Source organism: Martes martes (genome assembly GCF_963455335.1).
Source record: "Martes martes genome assembly, chromosome: 4".
Taxonomy (NCBI): domain Eukaryota; kingdom Metazoa; phylum Chordata; class Mammalia; order Carnivora; family Mustelidae; genus Martes; species Martes martes.
The window spans coordinates 93,895,121-93,916,531 of NC_137891.1; the positions used below are offsets into that span (position 1 = coordinate 93,895,121).

Here is a 21,411-nt window from a genome sequence, read left to right on the forward strand (position 1 = left end):
AGGAGAGAGACCAGAAGCTGGGAATATGGGCTCTGACAGCTCAGAGGAGGTAGAGTCAACAGGGGTTGGTCACCGTGGAATGGCCTCGAAAGTGCCATCTGGGGAGCCCTAGAGCACCTCCCTCTGCACTTTATTGTCCCTGATGAAGGATAACACTGGAAAATACCCTCCAAGGTCAGTCAGACCACACTGAGAACATGTCCAGAGAAGACCCACTCTGTCTTGCCCGGGGAGTCTGTGAGGCTGAGAAGGAGTAACGGCTACCAGCACCAGCCTGGTGGTTTCAGGGACTAAACAACAGAAAGCTGTCCCACATGTCATGCTTTCTGGCTGAAATGCCGCTATCCATCGGGCAGTTCTGAGTGTGGTGCCCACCCTGAGGCAGCCTCCTTCGAGCAGCTGATCCCATCATGGACGGCTGTCGACCTGACAGCCTTTGCCACAGCAGAGATGCTGCCAAACGTGAGAAATGCTCCCTGTGAGTGACAGGTTTGGCTATCGCCATGGTCCACCTGGAGAGCCCACAGCCACGCTTCCAGGCCAGGGCCCAGACCCCACTGCGCAGCCACCTCCCTGCACCATCCAGCTTGGGCTGCACCTGCCCTGCCTGGGACGGAAATGCAACTTTCTCGACAGTTCCAGTGACTGTGCTGAATCACACCAGATAAACATCAAAGACAAGTGACTGCTGAGGGCTCTTGAAGACCGAGATTGAGACAGGAACTAAGGTTCCTCCAGACCCACCCGGGATGCTGGCCTGGCATTCTCTCACCCGGCCTCACATTTCTCACCAGCAGTACCTCTGGTTTTGGGGAGAACCACAGAAGCACGGCATGAAGAGTCTGGAGTCTGAGGGCAGCCAGCCTGGCCAACTGGACCTCTCTTAGCAGGGACTGAGCCAGAATGGGCACAGAGCACAGCAGGACAGGGACAGCAGACCCCTGTCCATTGGCATTCTTGAGGATTAGCAGAGCTAGTCACATACTACATCAGATCACACCCATCAGTCCTCGGGGAGACATGCAGGATGCCAGGCCCTGTCTGCAGTGGGAGTCCTGCGGGAAAAGCAACGGCACACTCTCCAGGGTAAGGGATCCACGGCCCAGCCACCTGTGGCCCCGGCTCTCTGGCCATCAGTGGCTGCGCTCTGCGAGGGATGGCTCCTCTGGGCCTTGGAGCGAGCCTTCTGGGCAGACAGCGTGCGAGGGAAGCCTTCCCAGCTGCGGCGGCTGCCAGGAGGCAGCTGTGCAAACACACAGGGCTGCAGTGTCCAGCACCTTCTGCTCTCATTACAGCCACTTTGAACAGGCACCTTGTGGCCAAACCACAAACGGCAGCTCTGTGCCCGCCCTCAAGGTTCTCCCACAGCAAAGCTGATCTAAGCAGAAACCTTTCCACTCTACCCTTCTGCTCTTTTTCGTTTTTTTTTAAGCCCTTGAGTTTGGAGGGGGTGGGAGTGAAGACCGGCATACATCTTTACTGAAAAGCAGTTAAACAAAACATGCATTTCTAAAAGTGAAATTGTGTATGAGACCATGATCATAAGTGACATGAACCCAAACCTCTGGCGGTCATTTAAAAACACCGCCCTACTTCACAGCCGATGGCGCTGGGTCCTCCCCAAACCGTGGCTGCTGGTCTTGAACGTGGGAGGGAGGGCCCACAGCCCAGCACAACAGTCTGATCTCATCGGTGGTGTCATCACTGGCTTGGGTGGGTATCACTTGATCCAGAATCACAGACATAAGATTTCAAGGGGAGCTGGTCCTACCTGGAATTACTGGATTAACCTTAATCTCCCCTGGAGATGCTCCCTTTCTCACTTCTAACCAGAAAACCGAAGTACATTCGAGAGAAGCGGGGCTCCCACTCAAGCTGGGAGGATGCAGGCGTGAGCCGGAGAAGGGATAATATGAGCTCCGTTTCATCAGGGTTGAACTGTGCCCACTGATCCCACGGTTTCCTGGGGCTCTGGGGTCAAGGGTCACCAGTGTGTACTGCTCCTGTCTTAGCTTGGGCTGCCATCACAAAATACCACAGACTGAGTGGCTGAAACAACAGAAACTTATTTTCTTCCAGTTCTGAAGCCTAGAAGTCCAGGATTAAGGTTTTGCTGATTTGCAGATGACGACCTTCTCATGATATCCACACGTGGCCTTTCCTCAGTTCACAGGCAGAGGGGAGAGGGAGAGAGTCTGCACGTACTCTCTCCCTCTGTCTCATAAGGACACAGATTTTAGCAGATCTATGACCTCACTGAACCACACATAATTACTTCCTCAGATACCCCATCTTCAAACACATGGGGTTTAGAGCTTCAACCTATGGATTTTGGGTGACCACAATTCAGTCTGTAATATTCCATCCCTGACCCCTAAAATTCATGTCCTTCTCCCATGCAAAATAGACCAATTCCATCCTAATAGCCCCGACAGGTCCTGACTTATTCCGGCAGCAGCTCAAAGTGCAAGGTTTCACCTAAGTGCCAAGACTCACAGTATAACCCACACCGAGGTAAGATCCCTCTCCAGCTGTGAACCTGTGTTACCAGACAACTTAAGTGCTTCCAATATAGTCACGAGACAGGCATAGGAAGATAGGCATTCCCATTCCAAAAGGGAGAACCTGGAAGGAAAGGGGTGATGGGTCCCAAATAAGCCCAAAACCCAGCAGGGCCAATCCCATTAGATCTTAAGATCTTGATCTTCAGGATAATCCTCTTTGATTCAAGGCTGTGTCCTTGGGGCTCTGGGGGTGGCCCTGTCCAGGCACTCTCAGCAATGGCCACCTGGCCCACCACGGTGGGGGGACAATCCTATGAAGCCAGTGAGGAAGCACCCAGACCCCTGGGCCTGCAGTGGGAGGGGTGCCCTAATGATCTCTGGATCACCTTTGGGGTCATTCTTCGCTTTCCTTGAAGGATACTGCATGTTCGCAGCCTTCCTTCCATCAACCCCCCCTCCCCCTCCCCTACCCCCAACCCACCCTTCTGTTTCCTTTAGTCTCAGGTAATAGTGGTGCTGCACTGGTAGATCCCACCTTCCCATCTTTATTCTTGGCTTCTGCTGGAATGGCAGATTAAATCCTGATGAAATCAAACAGTTGGCGCCTGGCTGGCTCAGGCGGTGGAGTGTGGGACTCTGATCTCTGGGTCATGAGTTCACAAGAGCCCCACGATGGGTGTGGAGATTACTTAAACAAACAAACAAATAAACAAACTTAACAAATAATCAAACAGCTGTGTGACCACACCCTTGGTATTCTCTTCAGTATACACTTAATCATTGTCTATACTATGGATAGGCTGAGAATTTTCCAAATCTTCAAGTATGGATTCCTGTTCGCAGAATTCCTTCTGCAACCCATCTTCCTCCTCTCACATTTTATATGAGCGGTGATGGAGGACCCGAGCTGCCATCTTTTATTGGGTGCATCTTCAACACTTGGCTTAGAAATTCCTCAGCTATGGGGCGCCTGGGTGGCTCAGACGGTTTAGCGTCCAGCTCTTGATTTCAGCTCGGGTCACGATCTCAGGGTTGTGGGACTAAGCCCTGTGATGGGCTCATGCCAGATGTAGAGCCCGTTTAAGATTCTCTCTCTCCCTCTGCCTCCATCCCCACCCCTGCTCGCATGTGCGCGTGCTCTCTCTCTCTCTCTCTCTAAAAAAATAAACATAAATACCTCAGCCAAATATCCAATCCCATCCCTTACTCACAAATTCTACCTGCCACAGAACACTAGAACACCAACACAGCTCAGCCAAGTTCCTTGCCACTTTATAAAAACAATGGTCTTTTCGCCATTATCCAATGACATGTTTCTCATTCTATGAGTTGCAGGGGTTGGGTGGGGGGGAACCATAACAGTGTCTTTCAACACAGCTATGCTATGATTGTGCATGATTATAAACTTGCACTGTTTAAAAGCAATCCAAGAATCATTTCTTTTTTCTTTTTTGTTTTTTTGGTAAAGATTTTATTTATTTGATAGAGATCACAAGTAGGCAGAGAGGCAGGCCGGTGGGTGGGGGGAAGCAGGCTTCCTGCTGAGCAGAGAGCCCCATGCGGGGCTCAATCCCAGGACCCTAACATCATGACCTGAGCTGAAGGCAGAGGCTTAACCCACAGAGCCACCCAGGCGCCCCCTAGTGCTGTGGTTTTAAGGCCCTGGTGTTTGCTACCTGAACAAAAGAAGCAACAGGCTAAGGGAATGGCTGCAGGGTGCAAGCCAGCCATCTCTAACCCTCTGCGTTCTCCCCTTTCCAACCCTGAAGCTGGGAGTTAAACAGAATCATGTATTTAACAAAAGAGCTAGGGCCCAGCCTGGCCCAAGATACACAACTCAAACATGGTTCTGAGCTCATTCGAGTGTTCTGAAAGCAGTGCTGTGAGCATGAACACAACTATCCCAAGGCACAGGGGAGGGGTGCGACCCCCAGGAAGCACGCAGTCCCCAAACCCACAGCTGGGCTCTCCTCTTCACTGGGCAGCCGCGCCCTACCACCTGCCCCCCACCTCCAAGGGCAGGAGCGGTAAATGACATGGAACAACTGAAAAGCCCTCTGTCATCCCCCAGGCACCAGGCAGAGAGGTTAGAAGTATCTTAATCTATTTACAGTATCTCACCTTACAATAACCTTCCATTTTTCTGAAAGTTTTTAAATAAGCCCATAACTCCATTCCTGCCAACAAGCAGGAACTCTGTACCTTTTATGAGAGCTAACAAGAAGCATCTTTCCTTTAAGAAACTGAAGAACAGGCATTCTTTAGACAACCCTCAAAAATAGCTCAGTCAATTCCATCAAATCATCTTTGAGAACACCCCCACAAAAGCACTCGCCAATGCTCCACACCTAAGGGAAAGCTTTCCATAAAGGGAAGGGGAACGGCTTGCCAGTCAGCTGAGGACGACTTGCTATTCTGATCCCCGGACTCGCTCTTTGTCTCTTCTGATTCCCCCATCCCTCCTGTCTGTTTCCACGCTCTGCAAAAGGGTTCTGAAGTTATATTTCTGGCCCCGTGACTCTTACAGCAGCCACCGCTGGGTTCAGACCAGATTTAGCCCAAGCAGCGGCAGGCGGCTGAGCCCACACAGTGCCAGCAGGGACAGATGCCAAGCCCGCTCCAGCTCACACACGCGGAGGGCTCGATTTGAGAGCAGAGGCACCTCTCAGGCACCTGGCCAGCTCTCCACCCCATCAACAGGGTCTCCCTCCATGTGAGGGACCAAAGGGGCCTCCTTGAGGGCAGGGAAAGGAGGAGAACAAGGGGTCCTGGAGAGAAGCCAAGAACTTCAACATGTGCCCCCCGCCCCCACCCAGGGCTGCAGGAAAAGTGGCACCCGTGGGTCTCCCCAGGAGCTGGGGTTCGTTGGCTCCAGTGTTAGCAAGTTAGGGCTGAGCAGTTGTTGGTCATGGCGAGGACAGGCATGAAGGGTGTGCAGCAAGCCTGTGGGTCACACGGTGTCGTTGGCCCTGCCGTCCCACCCAGGTGTTCCCCCCACCCCTCACCCCCAGCAGTGGAGCCGTGGTGAGGTGCCAGGGCTGCTGCCAAGTTTCTGAACACAGCACAGGCGCACTGCCCCTGGGCTGTTTTGTTTGTCCCCTCCCCACCCCTGCTCCCATCCAGTCTTGGAGGGAGGGGCCAAGTGGGAGCTGTGGGGTGGGGGAGTGGGAAGTCAGCCCCATCACTGGAACTACCCAAGGGGAGACAACTCCCTTCGCTTTTCCACCCCACAGGTGGGGTTCGCGCCAGTGAGGGTGGAAGCCAGCGTCTTGGCCACTTACGTGAAGAGTCCCAAATATCACTCGTCTCTACTGTAACCAGAGCTAGATTTCTCTCCACCCCCTTCAGCTTGAGCAAAACCTGTCCTGTCCTGGGACAGACCACTTCCTGCTGCGACTGCCTCCTCCTCCTGTGTGCCCACCCCTGGTACCTGGGCCTGTGTCGGCAACTGTCCAAACACAGCAGGGCACTGGACTCTCAAACAAGGGACGGTGAACCCCACGAGTTCCAGACAGAGCACTGAAGGCAGGCAGCGTTGTGTCTCAGGTGCCCCCAATGCCGGGCTCTGCATGTGGCAGATTTTTTTGGGTAAGATTTTATTTATTTGTAGAGAGAGAGAGAGAGAGAGAGCGAGAGCGCACGCACAGCAGGGGGAGCAGCCAGCAGAGGGAGAAGCAGACTCCGTGTTGAGCAGGGAGCCTGATGTGGGACTTGATTCCAGGACTCTGGGGCCATGACCTGAGCCAAAGGCAGATGCTTACCAACTGAGCCACCCAGGTGTCCCTGTGGCTGATTTTTAATACAAGTCTGCTGGTCATTCTCCACCGAAAACAGGGTGGGGGGTAGAGGCGGTTGGAAGAAAGCAGAGATGAATAAGCAGCAGGGACTTTCTCGCCCTCAGAGCCCCACAGGCATCTGCAAAGGACTCGGAGACATACGATTCTGCTGCGCAGGGCATGTGACTCAGACACTGATTTCCTCCAAGGACCGGTCAGGACAGCAGCCGCTTCCAGTGCTAAACCACCCAGTCCTCGGGGGGTACAAGCTAAGCCAGAGGAATGAAAGCGGGTGCATGCCAACACTGAGATGGTTTGGCAATGTGACCCAACTCCAAACGAGGGCCGGGCCACCTTCCTGTGTCCAGGCCAAAAATATGACAAAACCCATTGTTCTGATACCCAGTAGAGTGCCCTTGCCGGTCTTGGCCGCTCTGCCAGGTACGCGATCACAGGCCGTAATGGCCACAGTTAACTAAGTGCTCACCATGGGTCAAGCAGGTTACACACATCAGCGTGTGTCGCCGGAGGAGGCAGGACAGCCCAGCAAGATGGCAAAGCCAGTCATCCCAGGTGATCCACTCACCAGTAACCATGTAAGCGCCAACTGTATGCCATGCTCCAGGCCAGGCCCTGGGAATGCAGTGAGAGGGAAACCCAGCCCCTGACCTCAGACCCCGCCTCAATTTGTGGCAGAAAACAGACAGAAAATCGATCCAATAAACACAAAGAGAGACCATCTAGAGAAAGTCCTGCCCATGTGCACCAGGAATCCTGAACAATAACAATCCTGATCATAAGATTTGTGCTTATAATAGCAAACAAATAAAATAAAATGGAAATAACATTAATGGCCAAACAAACAGAACAACCCTTTAGAGAAACACAAAGTGAGAGATGCCATTATGGGGCCATTAACTGAAGCCCAGCTTCATGACAACTGGGTAAATCCTAAATGAGGCCTGCCACATTATTTTCTAAAAATTGTTTAAATCCCCTAATCCCCCATTTCCTCATCTGTAATGTTGGGATGAGTAACACCTAAAGCAAAGGATTCTGTGAAGACTAAACCTGACAGTCTATACAAAATGCTTACCTTAAGATAAATAAAAATAAATAAAATACGATTATCCCTTTTTTAGTTAACCACAAAATACATGACATGCATAGATTTAAAGTATGACATCTCAATATACTTCTAACTTTATCACATGTATCCATTTCCAAAACACTCCGTTCTCACAAGTTTGGGGTCTCTCACCTGCACTTGATTCTTTACTGGGGGTCCCTAGGGTGACCATATAATTTAGTGCCTAAACTGAGACACCTCTAAGAGTGGGGGGGCGGTGGGGGAGGAAGGATGAACAATCCCAGCAGGACAAGGGTGTAAACCAGATGTAGTATTTTGAGCAAACTGAGGGGCTGGTTACTCTGTCCACTCTTCACAGGCCAATTTCAGGGGCAAGGCCAGCAGCCATCACAATGCGCCCCCTTTTCCATCAGTTTTGGGAGCTGCCAAGTTTCAGAGCTGGCCCAGTAAGTCGCCATCCCTGGATGAAGCCAGCAACGGTGTCACACCACCTGGCAGTCAGGAGTGTCAACGGACACGGACACCCTCTCCCCACCTCCTCCCGCTCCTCCCAAAACCCAAAGAAGGGCCTCAGACCCTGGTCCCGGCCCCCGGCACCCGTCCTCACCCTTCTCGTGCTATCTGCCAGCACGACGGCAGTCAGCGGTCCTTTCTGCTCCTCAAACGGGCCCCTTACCTCAGGTGTCCCAGGCTGTAGAATCGGGACTCGCCGTCGGTGGAGCGGACCACCTGCAGCGTGAACATGGGCTGCAGCTGCCGGAGCTCCAGCAGGACGATGGCCAGGTAATGGATGAAGAGGAGGGCGTCCACCAGGGACACGGCGTACTGCACAATGCCCTGGTAGTTCCGGTCCCTCGAGTCCAGGATGCGGACCCCATAGAACAGCCAATAGGAAACCACAAACAGGAAGATGAGGACCAAGAGAAGGGCGCGGAGCACAAACACCCGCGGCACGTCGGCCCTCTGCTTGCGGAAGAAGAGTGCCCAGGTCCCGATGAGCAGGATGAGGAGCTTGAATGCCACGGAGATGAAGAGTCCCTCGCAGATGGTGCCACAAGGCTCCAGCTCGTCCCTCCACAGGATGGGGGGTAACAGGATGAAGGCGATGGGAGTGAGGAACACTAGAAGTCCCAGGACGGCGGCCACGGTGAGGCCCAGGTAGCGCCTGCAGTCCAGCCCCACGCTGTCCTCCATGTCCTTGCTGATCCTGGCAATGTCCTCCTGCGATATGCTGTGCTCTGAGGTGCCTGTGATGGCCGTCGTCGTCTCCCCCCAGTTGTCATCCTGATGGGGAGAGGACAGGGAGTGTGAAGAGCCACAGGCGGAGGTCACCGGGAAAAGCCACGAAGCCAGCACTCGGACACACGGAGGGACCGCCTCCCCGAGCCAGCCCACACCCACGGGCAACCCTAGAACATGGAGGCTGAACCCTTCAAATTCAGGAACTGTGAAGCTTGATGGCTTTTATTGAAGTTTTTCAAGCTGTATGCTCTATTTACCCTTTCACACAGAGAAGACACAGTCTAACCTTCTGGTGGGTGTGTTGGGGGCTTCATTACTCTAACCTTGATCATCCTGAGTCAGTCATCCCAGGTGATCCACTCACTGGTACCCTCGTGAGCGCCAACTGTATGCCGTGCTCCAGGCCAGGCACTGGGGATGCAGTGAGAGGGAGACCCAGCCCCTGACCTCAGCCCTCGCCTCAATTTGGGGCGGAAAATGGAAAAATCGTCCAGCAAACACAAAGTGAGACCGTCTAGAGAAAGTCCTGCCGATGTACGCCAGGAGTCTTGAACAAAAATGCTGGAATCTCCTGAGGCTCTGGGCCCGCTGTGAGACTAATATTAGAGGGCTCACCTATGGCGGAAGAAGACTGCGTTCGCCTCTCAGCTCCTGGCTGGGTTAAAAAAGGCTGACAAAGTCCAAGTTCTGGAAGTGGGGCATTACAATACCCTTCAATAGCTCTGAAAAGCTATACGTACGAATCACAGCTGACCTGTAGTGTTTTTCGTTTGGTTTTGTTTTGTTTAATAATTATCAGCGTCAAGCACTCCTTGACCAATTTCTCACTGAGCAAGCTGAGCAAATTCAAGTAGCGCTGGCCAGGACAATGTGAGGATTCCTCCCCAAACACGCGTTCTCTGGACACAATGAGCATCGAGGGCACAGAACTCCCAGGCTACTGCAATGTGTCTTTGACTCTCTAGCTTTCTCTCTTCTTAAACTCAGAGGTGTTTTCCAGGAGAACTGATCAGTCCCTTTATTGAACAAGATCCAGGTTCTTAGGATTTCTAAACGATCCTGCTATCTTGCTGGCAACCCTGACTCCACTACAAAGCAACAAGAGAGCAAGAAGGCAATGAAAAGCCACGTGGGGTCCAAAGAGGTTTTAGTTCAGAGATTTGTGTATGTGATTTAACTTAGAAAAAAACAGTCCGATGCAGGGGCAAGCCCGGTGAAATTCATTTGGAAGACACCAACTTAGAAAAATCAAGTTTAAGCTGACAGCTGAATCAGCAAGATAGGGAGGGATCCCATGACCAAACAACAACCTTAAATCTAGTCATGATCAGAAAAATATGATTTATGAATATACAGGCTACAGCAAGGAGTGGCGGCAGTGGCAAAGGTCTTGACCTACGAACAAAGAGTTCTTCAACTTGGAAATTTACAAGTGTCACATACCATGAAAGAAAGAACTCTCTAGGATGACAGCCAGAAGCCACCAAGACTCTCACACACATGGCTAAGGGAAGAGTAAAATGGTACAATCACTCTTGAAAACAGGTCTGGCAGTGTCCTATAAATTCAACTTATACGCTCGACTGTACGATCCAGCAATGCCACTTCTAGGTTTTTATCCAAAATAAATGTAAACATATGTCTTCAAGAAGACTCATGTCAGAATGTTCTTAACAGCTTTATTCATGATACCCCAAAATGGCACCTCTCGGGTATCCATCCATCAGGAGAATGGGTAATAAATTCATTCAAGAGAATATTCCTCAGCAAAAATTTAAAAAGGATGAATGGCTAACACTCACCAAAACATGGATAAGCCTCAAAATCATCAGGCTGAGAAAAGTTCAAAACAATGATCCCAATTCAATTAAGAATATAATTTCATACCAATCATATTAAAAATATGATCTCAATTATATTAAGTTCTAACAAGCAAAACTAATCTACAGTGATAGAGATCAAAACAGGGTTTGTCTTGGAGAAGTGGAGGTGGGGACGGGAATTGGGAAGAACATAAAAGAACTCTGTAGAGGAAAAAAAATATATATATACATACACATATATACAGACAGTGTGAGTTTCATGGGTTTGTTCTGCTGCTTGAACTTCGCAAACTGTACATTTTATATCTGTTCATATCTCTGTGTGTAAATTTACTTCAATTAAAAAAAATCATCAATAGGGGAGAAAATTGCCACAAATAGCGACAACTTGTAATATAAAGTAAGTTCATAAAATAATTTACTTTGTAACACTCTGAAAGAGTGAAGGGCAAATACCAGATTCCATGTTTTGTATTGGGCCTAATATTCAGTTGATCATCAATGTGGAAGTAATTATTACTAGATTCTCATGGTCATTTTGTTGACCACCGCACCGCCATGATTTAGCTATTCACCCTTCTGTCTACCAGAGAGTTGCTTACTAAATCCCCTGGACATTTTGAGAATGGATGTACACCTGTGCCTTAAAAATATAGATGTCTGAAGGGTCCTCTTAAGCTTGGGGTTCTTAGAACAGAAAGGATCTAAGATCCTCTAATCTGATACCCAAGATCTCCACTAAAGAGCTACTGAGAAACAGAGCCTCCAGACGCCCACTGCCATGCTTTTCCCATCATATCTACTTGGTGTAAACTCCAACAGCTTCCTGATACAGCTTCCCAGTGAGCTACAAGATGTAGGGAAGCTGCAGAGAAAAGATGCCTTCCCAGCGGGCCCCTAGTACCTCTGAATCACCATCTAGAAGGAAACTGACCCCCGGAGTGCTTCAAGGTGTTCCAATCTCCGGATCAGCACCAACCATCCAACCATCCAACCATTGCTCTGGCCCTCCCAGCATGCTGGCAGGTAGTACAATGGTAAGGACTAACAATAGGTACTCATCCCGGACAAACTCCGTATTCATCCCACAGCTGGGCTTTGGGTCCCAAGAGCACCTCGTGTGCTCTGAGCAATTCCAATTTCAGTCCATCTACCTGCTTCTACATGCATGTGTGTGCGTACCTGCTGGTGCGAGCATACTTCGGTTTATTGGGGGCCATGGCTGGCCACGCATATATTTCCAGAGCTGTGTAGGGTATGCACACATGTTTCTGGGGATAGGTCAGGGTTAATTTACATCAGGGGGGCTGCCAGTTAGGACCCAGCGAGAAGAACCCACACAGCATCTTTTTTTTAAAGACGAATACATCGCCAATATTTAAAAAATGGGGTGACTTCATATAAAATCATAATTTCCAGCTTTTCTTCAATACCACTAGACCCAGGAGCACTGAATTCCTGCATTCCTGAGCAGTAATAAGAGTCCAGAGCTGGGGAGCTGCCATTTCTCCCACAGAGGAGACACGTTCTCTAGTTTGCCACAGACCTCATCACTCCATGACACGGCCCCCAGCAACAGCATGCCACACAGGTTGCTGCTCAACCCTGAGCTTGCCCGATAGGTTCTGGCCCCTTCTCTGTGACGCAGGGCCCATTTCATTCTTCCAGTTTTCCTGTTAGGCAGCTCAGTGTACAGCCCCCCAACTGACTTTATATACTTTGTAGCAGTCAGTCTGGGCTCTCTTAACCTCTTGTTCCCCACAGTACTCAGGGCTTCTGGAGACAGTTTCCACCCCGGGCCTACTGTTCCACTTTGGAATGCGTCCCTGGAGACGACAGCCTGCAACTTTCCCTTTCTCTGCCCTGTCATCAGCCTGGCAGGCTTCTTTCAACACCATTCAAAGCAGGCCAACCAATCACACGTCAGAAGAATCCCCCAGGTAGCCAATGGCAGGACAGGCTGTTCTTAGACCAACAAGAAACCACGAGACATAGATAAACTCATTACCATGCTAGAAAAATAAAGATAAAAACCCAAGAGAACCTACTGCAACAAGACTTAGGAAAACATTTACAGAAAAGAGTCTTGATCAAGGGGCAGTGTGCTTACAGACTGCCTTTGATCCTTACCTGAACTTCCTCCGTCCGAGTAGAATCATTGGCCAACAGGGGCTCTCCGGTGGGAGCTTGAATGGTGACAGATTTTTCTGACCCTCTGCCATCTTTATTCCGGGGTGATTTGTGTCTCTCTCTATTTCTCTCCCTGAAAAAAAAAAAAAGGGAGGTTATCAGCCAGCACATTTATACTGTATGAATCACCTCTCATCGAATTTACATTTCATTGTGAGTTTAGGAAAATTCTACACGCGTGCACGCGCACACGCGCGCGCGCGCTCACACACACACACACACACACACACACACACACACACAGAGCCAACACCCACCCAGGCCTCCCCCTGCAAGGAGTAAGCTAATTTTTACTCCCTATTTAGTATTTTCTGTCATTCTAAGATCCAAAACAAAGACTGTCACTCCTCCCTCAACAGTGGAGTTGAAAATAGAATTTTTCAAAGCCTAAAATTGTGAGTTTTAGAATTTCTGTAGCTGAGGCACATTTTACTGTAAAATTACTGACTTGATTTGGTTCTAATTTGCCTAAATTCATTTTCTAAGGCTTTCTTGTGGGGACAACACTGGAAAATATTTACACTTTGGTCTGTCCAAAAAAATCTGGGACACGCTGTCACCCTACACCTTTGGACAAGTTGAGAAGAAAGGAAATCCTAAACCAGTACAAAGAAGCATTTACTTCTCATTCCTATGAATTCAAATTGAAAGTCATTCCCATAGATCCTGGCTGAATTCAAAGGAACCCAGAGAAACAATAAAAGCCAGGACAAATGATACCAAGAGGTGCATGTGTGCATGTGTGTGTATTTTCAGGCTTCCTAAAGAGCAGGCTGCTGCCTCATTTTACCCCAGATAAACTTCCTGGGTGGTCTTCCAGGGTAACTATGAGAGCACCCTGCCTCGGGTCAATCTTGAAATTATGAAAGGAAATCAATCGCTGTGCGAAGCTCTAAAGTCACAACCTGGCCACTAACCACCTATGGAAACTGGCACTCCTGTCCCCAGCTATGACAGTCAGTCCAGGAGCCCCCACAGCAGAAGCCTGTCCATCAGGGCCTCCTGTCTTAGAGGCCACCTTGACATCCCTTCAAACACCTGCTCTCATTCCCAAGGTCCCCCCAGGCAGGACAGAGCACTGCACACACAGGCTTTGGGGACAACAGTCAGATCTCAGTCCTGCTCCTATGTGACCTTGCACAAGTTATTCAACTTCTGAAAACCTCAGTTTCCTCTCTGTGAAATGGGGACAATGATAATACCGCATAGGTAATGTATGCAGAGATCAGTACAGGGGCCTCGGAGGAGATGTGGAAAAACTATTAACACGTGGTCCGACTTCTTCCCCTCCACAGTGTGTGTCCTAATAACCTGCTACTTAGCCAACAAAATCCCATGCAGACATCCTGCGGGCAAACTCTGACCTTATCAGCACCTCTCTAGGATAAGCATTGGTTAGTTCCTTCAAAGAGCAGGGAGGCGTCCTCAGCCCCAGAAACTCTCAGTTGAGAGCATCTCTATTTGCTAGAGCTTAACTTACCATCCTGATCTACTGTTATATTAGAGTCTAGAAATGCATGTGTTCTGATCAACTTGGGTGTTTCAGTTTAACCAGGTAACTAGGGGGACAGCAGAAAATCAGTTAACCTAGAGATGTATCTATCAATGCTGATCATTCGACTCCCCCCTCCAATTTAGAGAGCGCTTTCCTAGGTGCTCTATGATATTAATTTCACTCCATTCTAATCCTAACAATGACTGTATGAAGCCAGAAGACATGTCCCCACCTCAGAAATGGAAAAAAACAAGGCTCACGTAGGTTAACTGACTTGCCAAAGCCGTAGTAAGTGGCAGGATGCAACCCCAGGTCTGCTCCCACCACGTTGATTCACACCCGCTATGCTGCACGGATCTGAAGAACGACTGAAGATCTGGTAGCATGAACATTCCTACTGCTCATCCGGGCACCCTCTACTTGAACTGCTGGAGCTCTGAAATCCGCCTGTGGAGCTACTGCTGGCAGGCACAGATGCCCTATGAACTTGGGCAGCACAACGCGATGAGCCCAACGCTCTGGGTTGCCAAAGACAATCACTTCAAAAGGTCCGAGTGTGAGAAACAATAAACAATTTGGGAGAGACTTCCCAGGCACCTGGGCCCTCTTCGTGGGGTGGAGTCTAGAATCCCTGCTTCCCAGGGCCTCCATCAGCCCACCCAGGAGTCTCCTCTTCCATCTTGTGTTTCTCTCACCAAGTCAGGTCTATCTAGCCAACCCCATCTATCTATGCACTACTCCCATGGGTCAAATCCTGTGACAGCACAAATTCCACTGGACACCAAAATTCTTTCACTGAATGCCAAGCGAGGGAGCGTGAACCGGGCCAAGGCAGAAAGCAGGTTGGTGACACGCCCGGGGCTGGAAACTGCCTCCCCAGGGCCAGCCATCACTCTGAAACCTGGCCCACCCCAGCTGGCTCTTAAAGGGCCCAACGACATCCAAAGGAGAAGGCACAGCCTGAACCATTCCCTTGGTGACATCTGGTAAACCGGATAGGAACCTATCATTCAATAACTCCAGGAAGGTTCTCTCATCCCCCAGAGCCAGAAACCCGAAACCAGTGCTTCTCACACCTGAGTGTGCAGAGACACCACCTGGAGTGGGGATTTGAGTGCACATTCACTGGCCCCACCCCTAGGGAATTCTGGAAGGGAGACAACAGGAATGACATTTTCACCAGCACCCCAGGTGATCAGGATGCAGGGGGTCTGGGAAACTTTCCCCAGGGTTCTTCCACCCGAACGCTCCCAGGGAGAGGGGTGTGGGAGTGAGTGCTTGGAAGTCCGGCCCTCTGTGAAGTGCCTCTTTGCAGCAGGGGCTCAATAACGGGCGCATTACACACAGCCTTACAGTGTCGAGATATAGAGCAGCTTCCTTATTAAAGCGGCATTCAGAGAAGGAGGCTGGAGAGAAGGCTCAGGCCAGCATGCAGCAGGACTCAGCATCGGTCTTGCGCCGGTCCCTGCTGCCAAGGGACCCAGACCTGCCATGCAGCTTTTACAAAAATCACTGGTCGTGAACTACTGCTCCGGGAAGGTGTCCGAGCCAGTTCTAAATAGAGAAGTCCAACAAAAACACTGCCATCCAGTGCTGTCCAGGGTGCCGAGCTCGGAGCGCAGGATGGCTGCTTCACTGTACGAGGAGCCCATGTGTTCATCTCAATAGCTCCCAACGCTGGGACTCCAAGCAAGGGCCAAGTGCACTCTGGGAGAGGGCTTTGTGGTGGTGGAGACAATCTGCTCATGGGGTCTAAGAGTGAAAACAGGAGACGGGGCAGAGCATGGCGGGGGCAGTGGGTACGGCTATCAAACCATAAAAGGGCTGTTAGGAACCCAGATGCACCAGGGAGGGTTTCCAGATCTGCCTGAGAAGTAGGGATCACCTGGTGCCTTTGCTGGGCAAGTGCGTCAGCCGCGGGAATCGCTGTATCTTACCTCGGCGTCGGTCTCCAGGCAACATCCACCAGCAAGGGTACAGTGTATCTGTGCTCGAGTGTGTGCAGGCCAGAGGGTGGAAGAGCAAGCAAGGGCATGCAGGAGGCCCGGGCAGGTGTCCGTACCTGCCATGCGTATGTGCGTAAACCCATCTACTTAGATGATTCCAGAGCTGGGCCCTTGGGGGCAGCTGTAAACCCCCCTGGTTCCAGCCAGAACCCCCATCAGTTCCTCTTCCCTTCCCACTACAGTCGGCATTTCCTGGGAAAGATGATTTAGCTCTGTTTCTGTTGTTGGTCTCTTTCTATTTGGGGAAAGCCAGCCCCACCAGTCACTCCGCCCTTTCCTTCTCCATCACCACCCACTACCTGCCTTTGCTCGGCTGACCGTGGGGCTGTCTGGCTGCTTCCACTGGCTCAGCAACGGACTCCGGTGGGAGGGCTGGGCACAGCGCAAACCAACTCTGAGGCCGCCTGGGAACAAAAGCGCCAATTCCCTCCGCATCCTGGCCATCCTCTCTTGGACAGTGCATTTCAGCACATTCGTCACATGAGTTTCCTGCCCCACCCCCATTCCCCCTCTAGCTGCTCCCCATTCTAGCACAGCCCAGGGAGAAGCCAGGCTTCCAAAGGGCCAACGAGTTAGGCCGGAAACCTGCCAAGGGTACCTGCTAGGCTTGTAAGGTCAGGCAAACAGCACTGCCTTTCCGCACCTCCCATGTTATCGCCTGCTAAATGGGGGTACCACCTCCCATGGCTCTAGGACTGCCGTGAGGATGGAGGACAGGAGCTGAGGGTCCTCACAGGTACCCACGAAGTGTTCCTTAGCATCACTGGCCACTGCGGGATGTGACGCAGGGAACTGCTACTCCAGGCTCAAAAGGTAAGACAAGGTCAGCTGAAGTCGGCACCATTTTCCCAGCAAGTGGACTAACTGGACACCCTCTGGAGACAGCAGACATCACAAAACCAGCCCGCTGACCTCTTTGTTGGAAAAGAGTCAGGTGTCATCTGTTTGGAACCCAGCCAGCCCCCCACAGATGATCATGGTGTCACTGGGCATATCAAGTTTGGTGCACTTCATTATTCCTTTCTGGGTGAGAGGCCTAATACAATTACCCCAAAGCAAGGTCCCTCCCCTTTCCTCCTTTTCCATTCAAATTCCTGACAAATCCCTGACCAGAACAGCCTTCACAGGGACCCTCCTGGGGGATACCATACCCTTGGCAGGCACTAGGGCCTGCATACACACTGGTGAGGGGTATTCTTACGGCTTAATATTCTTTATGCCCGACACAGTACTCCTGGGCCCACACCATCTACAGACTACAAGCTTTGCCCTGTAGTTAGCTACTGCGCCTTACAGGGCCCTCAGGGAATTCACCGCATGTGGGTGCTGTTTTTTCCTCAAGAACCCATGGAATCTCTGATGGCCATCCCCTCCACCCAGAGCTTTTCTGAAAAGGCATTTAGCGGCACTCCTTGATTACTTTATTCAAAGGCTCAGCTTGTACTATCATTTGCCAAGTACTTTCCACATGGGTCCAAGGGAGGCATTAAGAGTTCGGCATGCCGTTTTAATTGGAAGTTATTATCTCTTAACATCACCACAAGAGCACTGCTGGACCAATTTCTGGGGGCCCAAAGGGGCCTGAGGAAAGACTGGAGCACAGCCTGGGGCCCACACATAGGACAGTTGGGACAGAGGAGGCAGAGGAGACCCGAGATGGTCCCTCCTCAGAGTCGAGTAAAACGTCGTCCCCCATTCATCCCCAAGCACGAATGGCACCCCAAATTCCTATTTCTGTCACTGCCGTGTGGAAAAGAGAAGCTTGGCATGCTGACAAAGGAACGGCTTTCTCCAGTTGGATGTTTCCAAACAGCTGTTTCTGGTGTTTTAGGATGAAGCTAATGTTTTACTCGCTGATTGAAACTGGTGATGAATCTTTGATCCCCAGAGGCATTCTGACTTTCCAGAGATCTGGGCTCTGCCGTGTCACCTAAGGCCTCCCTCAGCAGGCTTCTATTCAGCATGCTGCCAGAAAGGCTGACCCAGGCTCCAGGAAGAGCTCGTTCACACCCTTTCCCCACATTTTTATGACTTTAAGACCAACACGTGAAAATTTAGAGAATAATGAAGGTTTAAAAAAACAAAAACACAAAAACACAAAACCCACCCATAATTTTAATAATCCCTATATTCAGAGACCAGACAGGCACGGCCAATAATGTTACCATTCATCTTCTCATAAAAATACATAACTATTATAAAGCACAAAGTTTTGATTCTTGTTTTTTATATCATGGCCTCATAAACATGATTCCTCAGGTCATTAAACAACCTGTGAAAATTGTTGTTTTGCATTCTTTCACTCCATTCAGATTTTTAAATACAAGACACACCCTTATAGAAGACTGAACGGGTACAGCAAGATAAAGCAAAAACAAAATTCCCATCGGTCACCATCTTGTGTCCGGCCCCTTTCCTGCGGGTGATCCACTGTGGGCAGCTCGGAGAATATCCTTCCAGACCTCTGGCTGCCTGTGTACACGCAGACGGGCTCACAAATAAATAAGTCTATTAGGTTGACATATCTTATCGCTGCATTATAAAACAAAGTCCCACTCTGCATTTGGCTGCTTTTGTGAGGAACTGCTTGGTCAGGGAAACACCATTCCCAGTCCTCACGGGGCTGTGACTGCAGCTGGGCCTTTGGGCAGTGGCCAGTTGGGACCTTTGAGCGTGATGCTGAAATGCCATGGCTGTTAATAGCATTCATACATCACCGGTTAGAGACCTCCCACTGTGGGCCATGTTAAATGCTTTACATGCATAATCATACAGAATTCTCTCAACAGCCCCGTGAGGCGGCTGGACCCATTTCACAGACGAGGAGTCTAAGAAAGAGGTGGGACTACCACTTCAACAACTGTTTTCTCAGCCTCTCCATCCACTCATTCCCTTGTTCCTTTACTCACCAATCAGTCTCCAGGTCTGTAATACCGCAGGCGCTATGAACACCAGCGAAGACCTGCGCGGGAGGGAGTCTGGCCCCCATCACCCTGCATGGCAGGTTTTCATTACCCAGGCTTGTTTACTGGGAAAACTCATCAAGAGAGAAATATGGCACTGGGCCAATCCCACCACCTAGTGTATAAACCTCACTGCAAATGCCTAAAGGGCAATGAGTCAGCGACTTTAGGTAAAAAGCAACAAATCAACACTTTTTTTTTTTTAACTTTCATTTATAATCTTGGTAAAGCTTTGGGAGACCTGTTGTCTGTGAGAAATATTTAGAAATGAAAACCATTTCCACTGCAGGGAGAAACTTTAATTTAAAATCAATTGTGAGAAATTAAGGTCATCAACTGTAATGGCAGCTATAAAATGTAAATTGGTGGTATAGTTACTCCCGGCACATCTTAAATGCTCTTAAAGTCCACCTTCTCGTGGGCCGCTGGACCGACCCTCCAGCAACAGCAGCCCTGCAACCCGGCTTCACCACTTGGAAAGTGAGTCTAGAAGGCTGGACTGACCTGCGAGTTTCCAGGAAATGCGGAACAATCTAGAGCTTACGTACCCTTGTCTGTGAGATTTCTTCGAATGACTGGAATAGTAAGAATATCCAGAGTATGTGGATTCGGTATCCATAGCAATGGGGAGCTTGCTCTTGAGAGAGGAGCAGCAGCAGTGTTTCTCCTCAGAGGTAGAGAATTTCACCACCTAGACTCTGAAAGCTGCAAAGGGTCTGGAGATCCAGGAGCCGCTCTTCGATGGGAACAAATTCTAGGAAAAGCAGGGAGGAAAAAAAGATAATCAACTTCCAAAGGCAACCTAAAGCTTCTGGAAGATAAATGACAGCAGCCACCTCCCCTCTGGGTCTTTGTTGGAGAACGAGTAAGCAGGGAAGGAGCGTCTGAACGCTAAGTGCTTCCCTAGGGGTCCAGGAGGGAGACAGGGACTAGGCAGGCTACCCCTCTAGCACAGCGGCCGGCGTACCAGACGTGGGAGAGACCTGGCCCCCGGCCATTTCCTGGACACAGCCTCACACAACCTCGCAGCCCGGGTTCAGGCTGGAGGAAGTGGCTTCCCACAGCCTAGACAGGGCCCAGTCCCCACTGCCAGTTTGCTGGTTACAAGAACAATACGCAGGAAAGCGGCTTTTAAGGGATTTTGCTCATAGTTTCCAAAAAACAATTAAAAAAAAAGTTCTCTATCTCTTTAAACCAGGAATCCAAACTCCCGAGAATTTATCTTAGAGAACTGATTTTTTTCAAAGAAAATCTATTACCGCTTTGTTTACAGCAGGAGAAAGCATGAAATAAGCTAAATGCCCCCAAAGCCCTGGAATAGGTAAGGAAAACACGGTTCCTCCACCCAGACAGGTATCACATAGCTGTTTAAAATAATCAGGAAGAATGGGAAGTTTTACAACATAATGGTAAATTTAAAGACCAGACTACAGGATCATAGATACACCCTGAGCCTGCTGTTACAGTTAAAATCATATAGCAGGCTTACGTAAACACAGCGATTAAGAGGGATCATCAGAAAATGAAGGAAAGCAGGTGACTTATTAGTTACAGGCTCTGGGGTCTTTGCCCCACGTTTCCATTATCTATTGCTTTGCAATAAAAATACACTGGAAACACTTCCAAGTACATTCCTGAGACCCGAGTGCTAAAAACCCTTTACTTCTAAAGGCCGGAGAAGCACAAGTTTGTCTCTCCCAGCATCCCACACCACAGTGCTGGTCTCCACCCCTCAGGGCTCCTCCTTCCAGTGCCCCCGCCCCTGGGAGCTGAAAGTGCAAACAGAGCCAGTGACTTAAGTGTGAAGGGAGAACAAAGGAGCTGCAAATGCCACACAGCCTTACCCCTACTGGGAAGGGGCCAAGGCACCCCCCCCAGTACCCCTCCCAAGCACCCCGCCCCCAGCAACCTGCAGGTCCAGAGACAACCTCCTGGTCACTGCCACACACCAACACAGCTCCCAGTCTCAAATACCACCTAAGAGGGCTTTGCCCTTAGAGTTCATTCTGCCTGGAAGTGAGATGCATTCACTTCCAGGCGCTGTGACCAAGGGGCTAGCCTCCCTTGTCCTGGGTCTCGTGACTCATGGTTTCCCACCTCCTCTGCCATCAAGAGCCCCACGCGAGCAGTGGGTTCTAGCCAGAGCTCTTCACGTCTGATAGAAGCCACTTGCCTTCTTCAGCCTCAGACTCCTCATCTGTCAAACTGGGATAAATCACAGGGTTGAGGGGTACCAGGGTGGCTCAGTCAGTTAAGCAGCTGCCTCAGGCTCAGGTCATGATCCCAGAGTCCCAGGATCGAGCCCCACCTCTGGCTCCCTGC

The 21,411-nt window shown here is 50.2% G+C and overlaps 1 protein-coding gene across 2 annotated transcripts in view; it reads right to left on the reverse strand.

Moving 5' to 3' along the window:
* VANGL1 (VANGL planar cell polarity protein 1) overlaps nt 1-21,411 on the reverse strand; it is a 48,951-nt gene that overhangs the window by 18,943 nt on the left and 8,597 nt on the right. For both annotated transcript variants that reach the window (XM_080800348.1, XM_080800347.1), the window contains exons 2-4: nt 19,638-19,843; nt 12,566-12,698; nt 8,047-8,654 (exon numbers count right to left, since the gene is read on the reverse strand). In XM_080800348.1, the coding sequence (XP_080656474.1) occupies nt 8,047-8,654; nt 12,566-12,698; nt 19,638-19,708 (812 nt within the window). In that variant the 5' untranslated portion in view covers nt 19,709-19,843. The remainder of the gene's footprint in view (nt 1-8,046; nt 8,655-12,565; nt 12,699-19,637; nt 19,844-21,411) is intronic.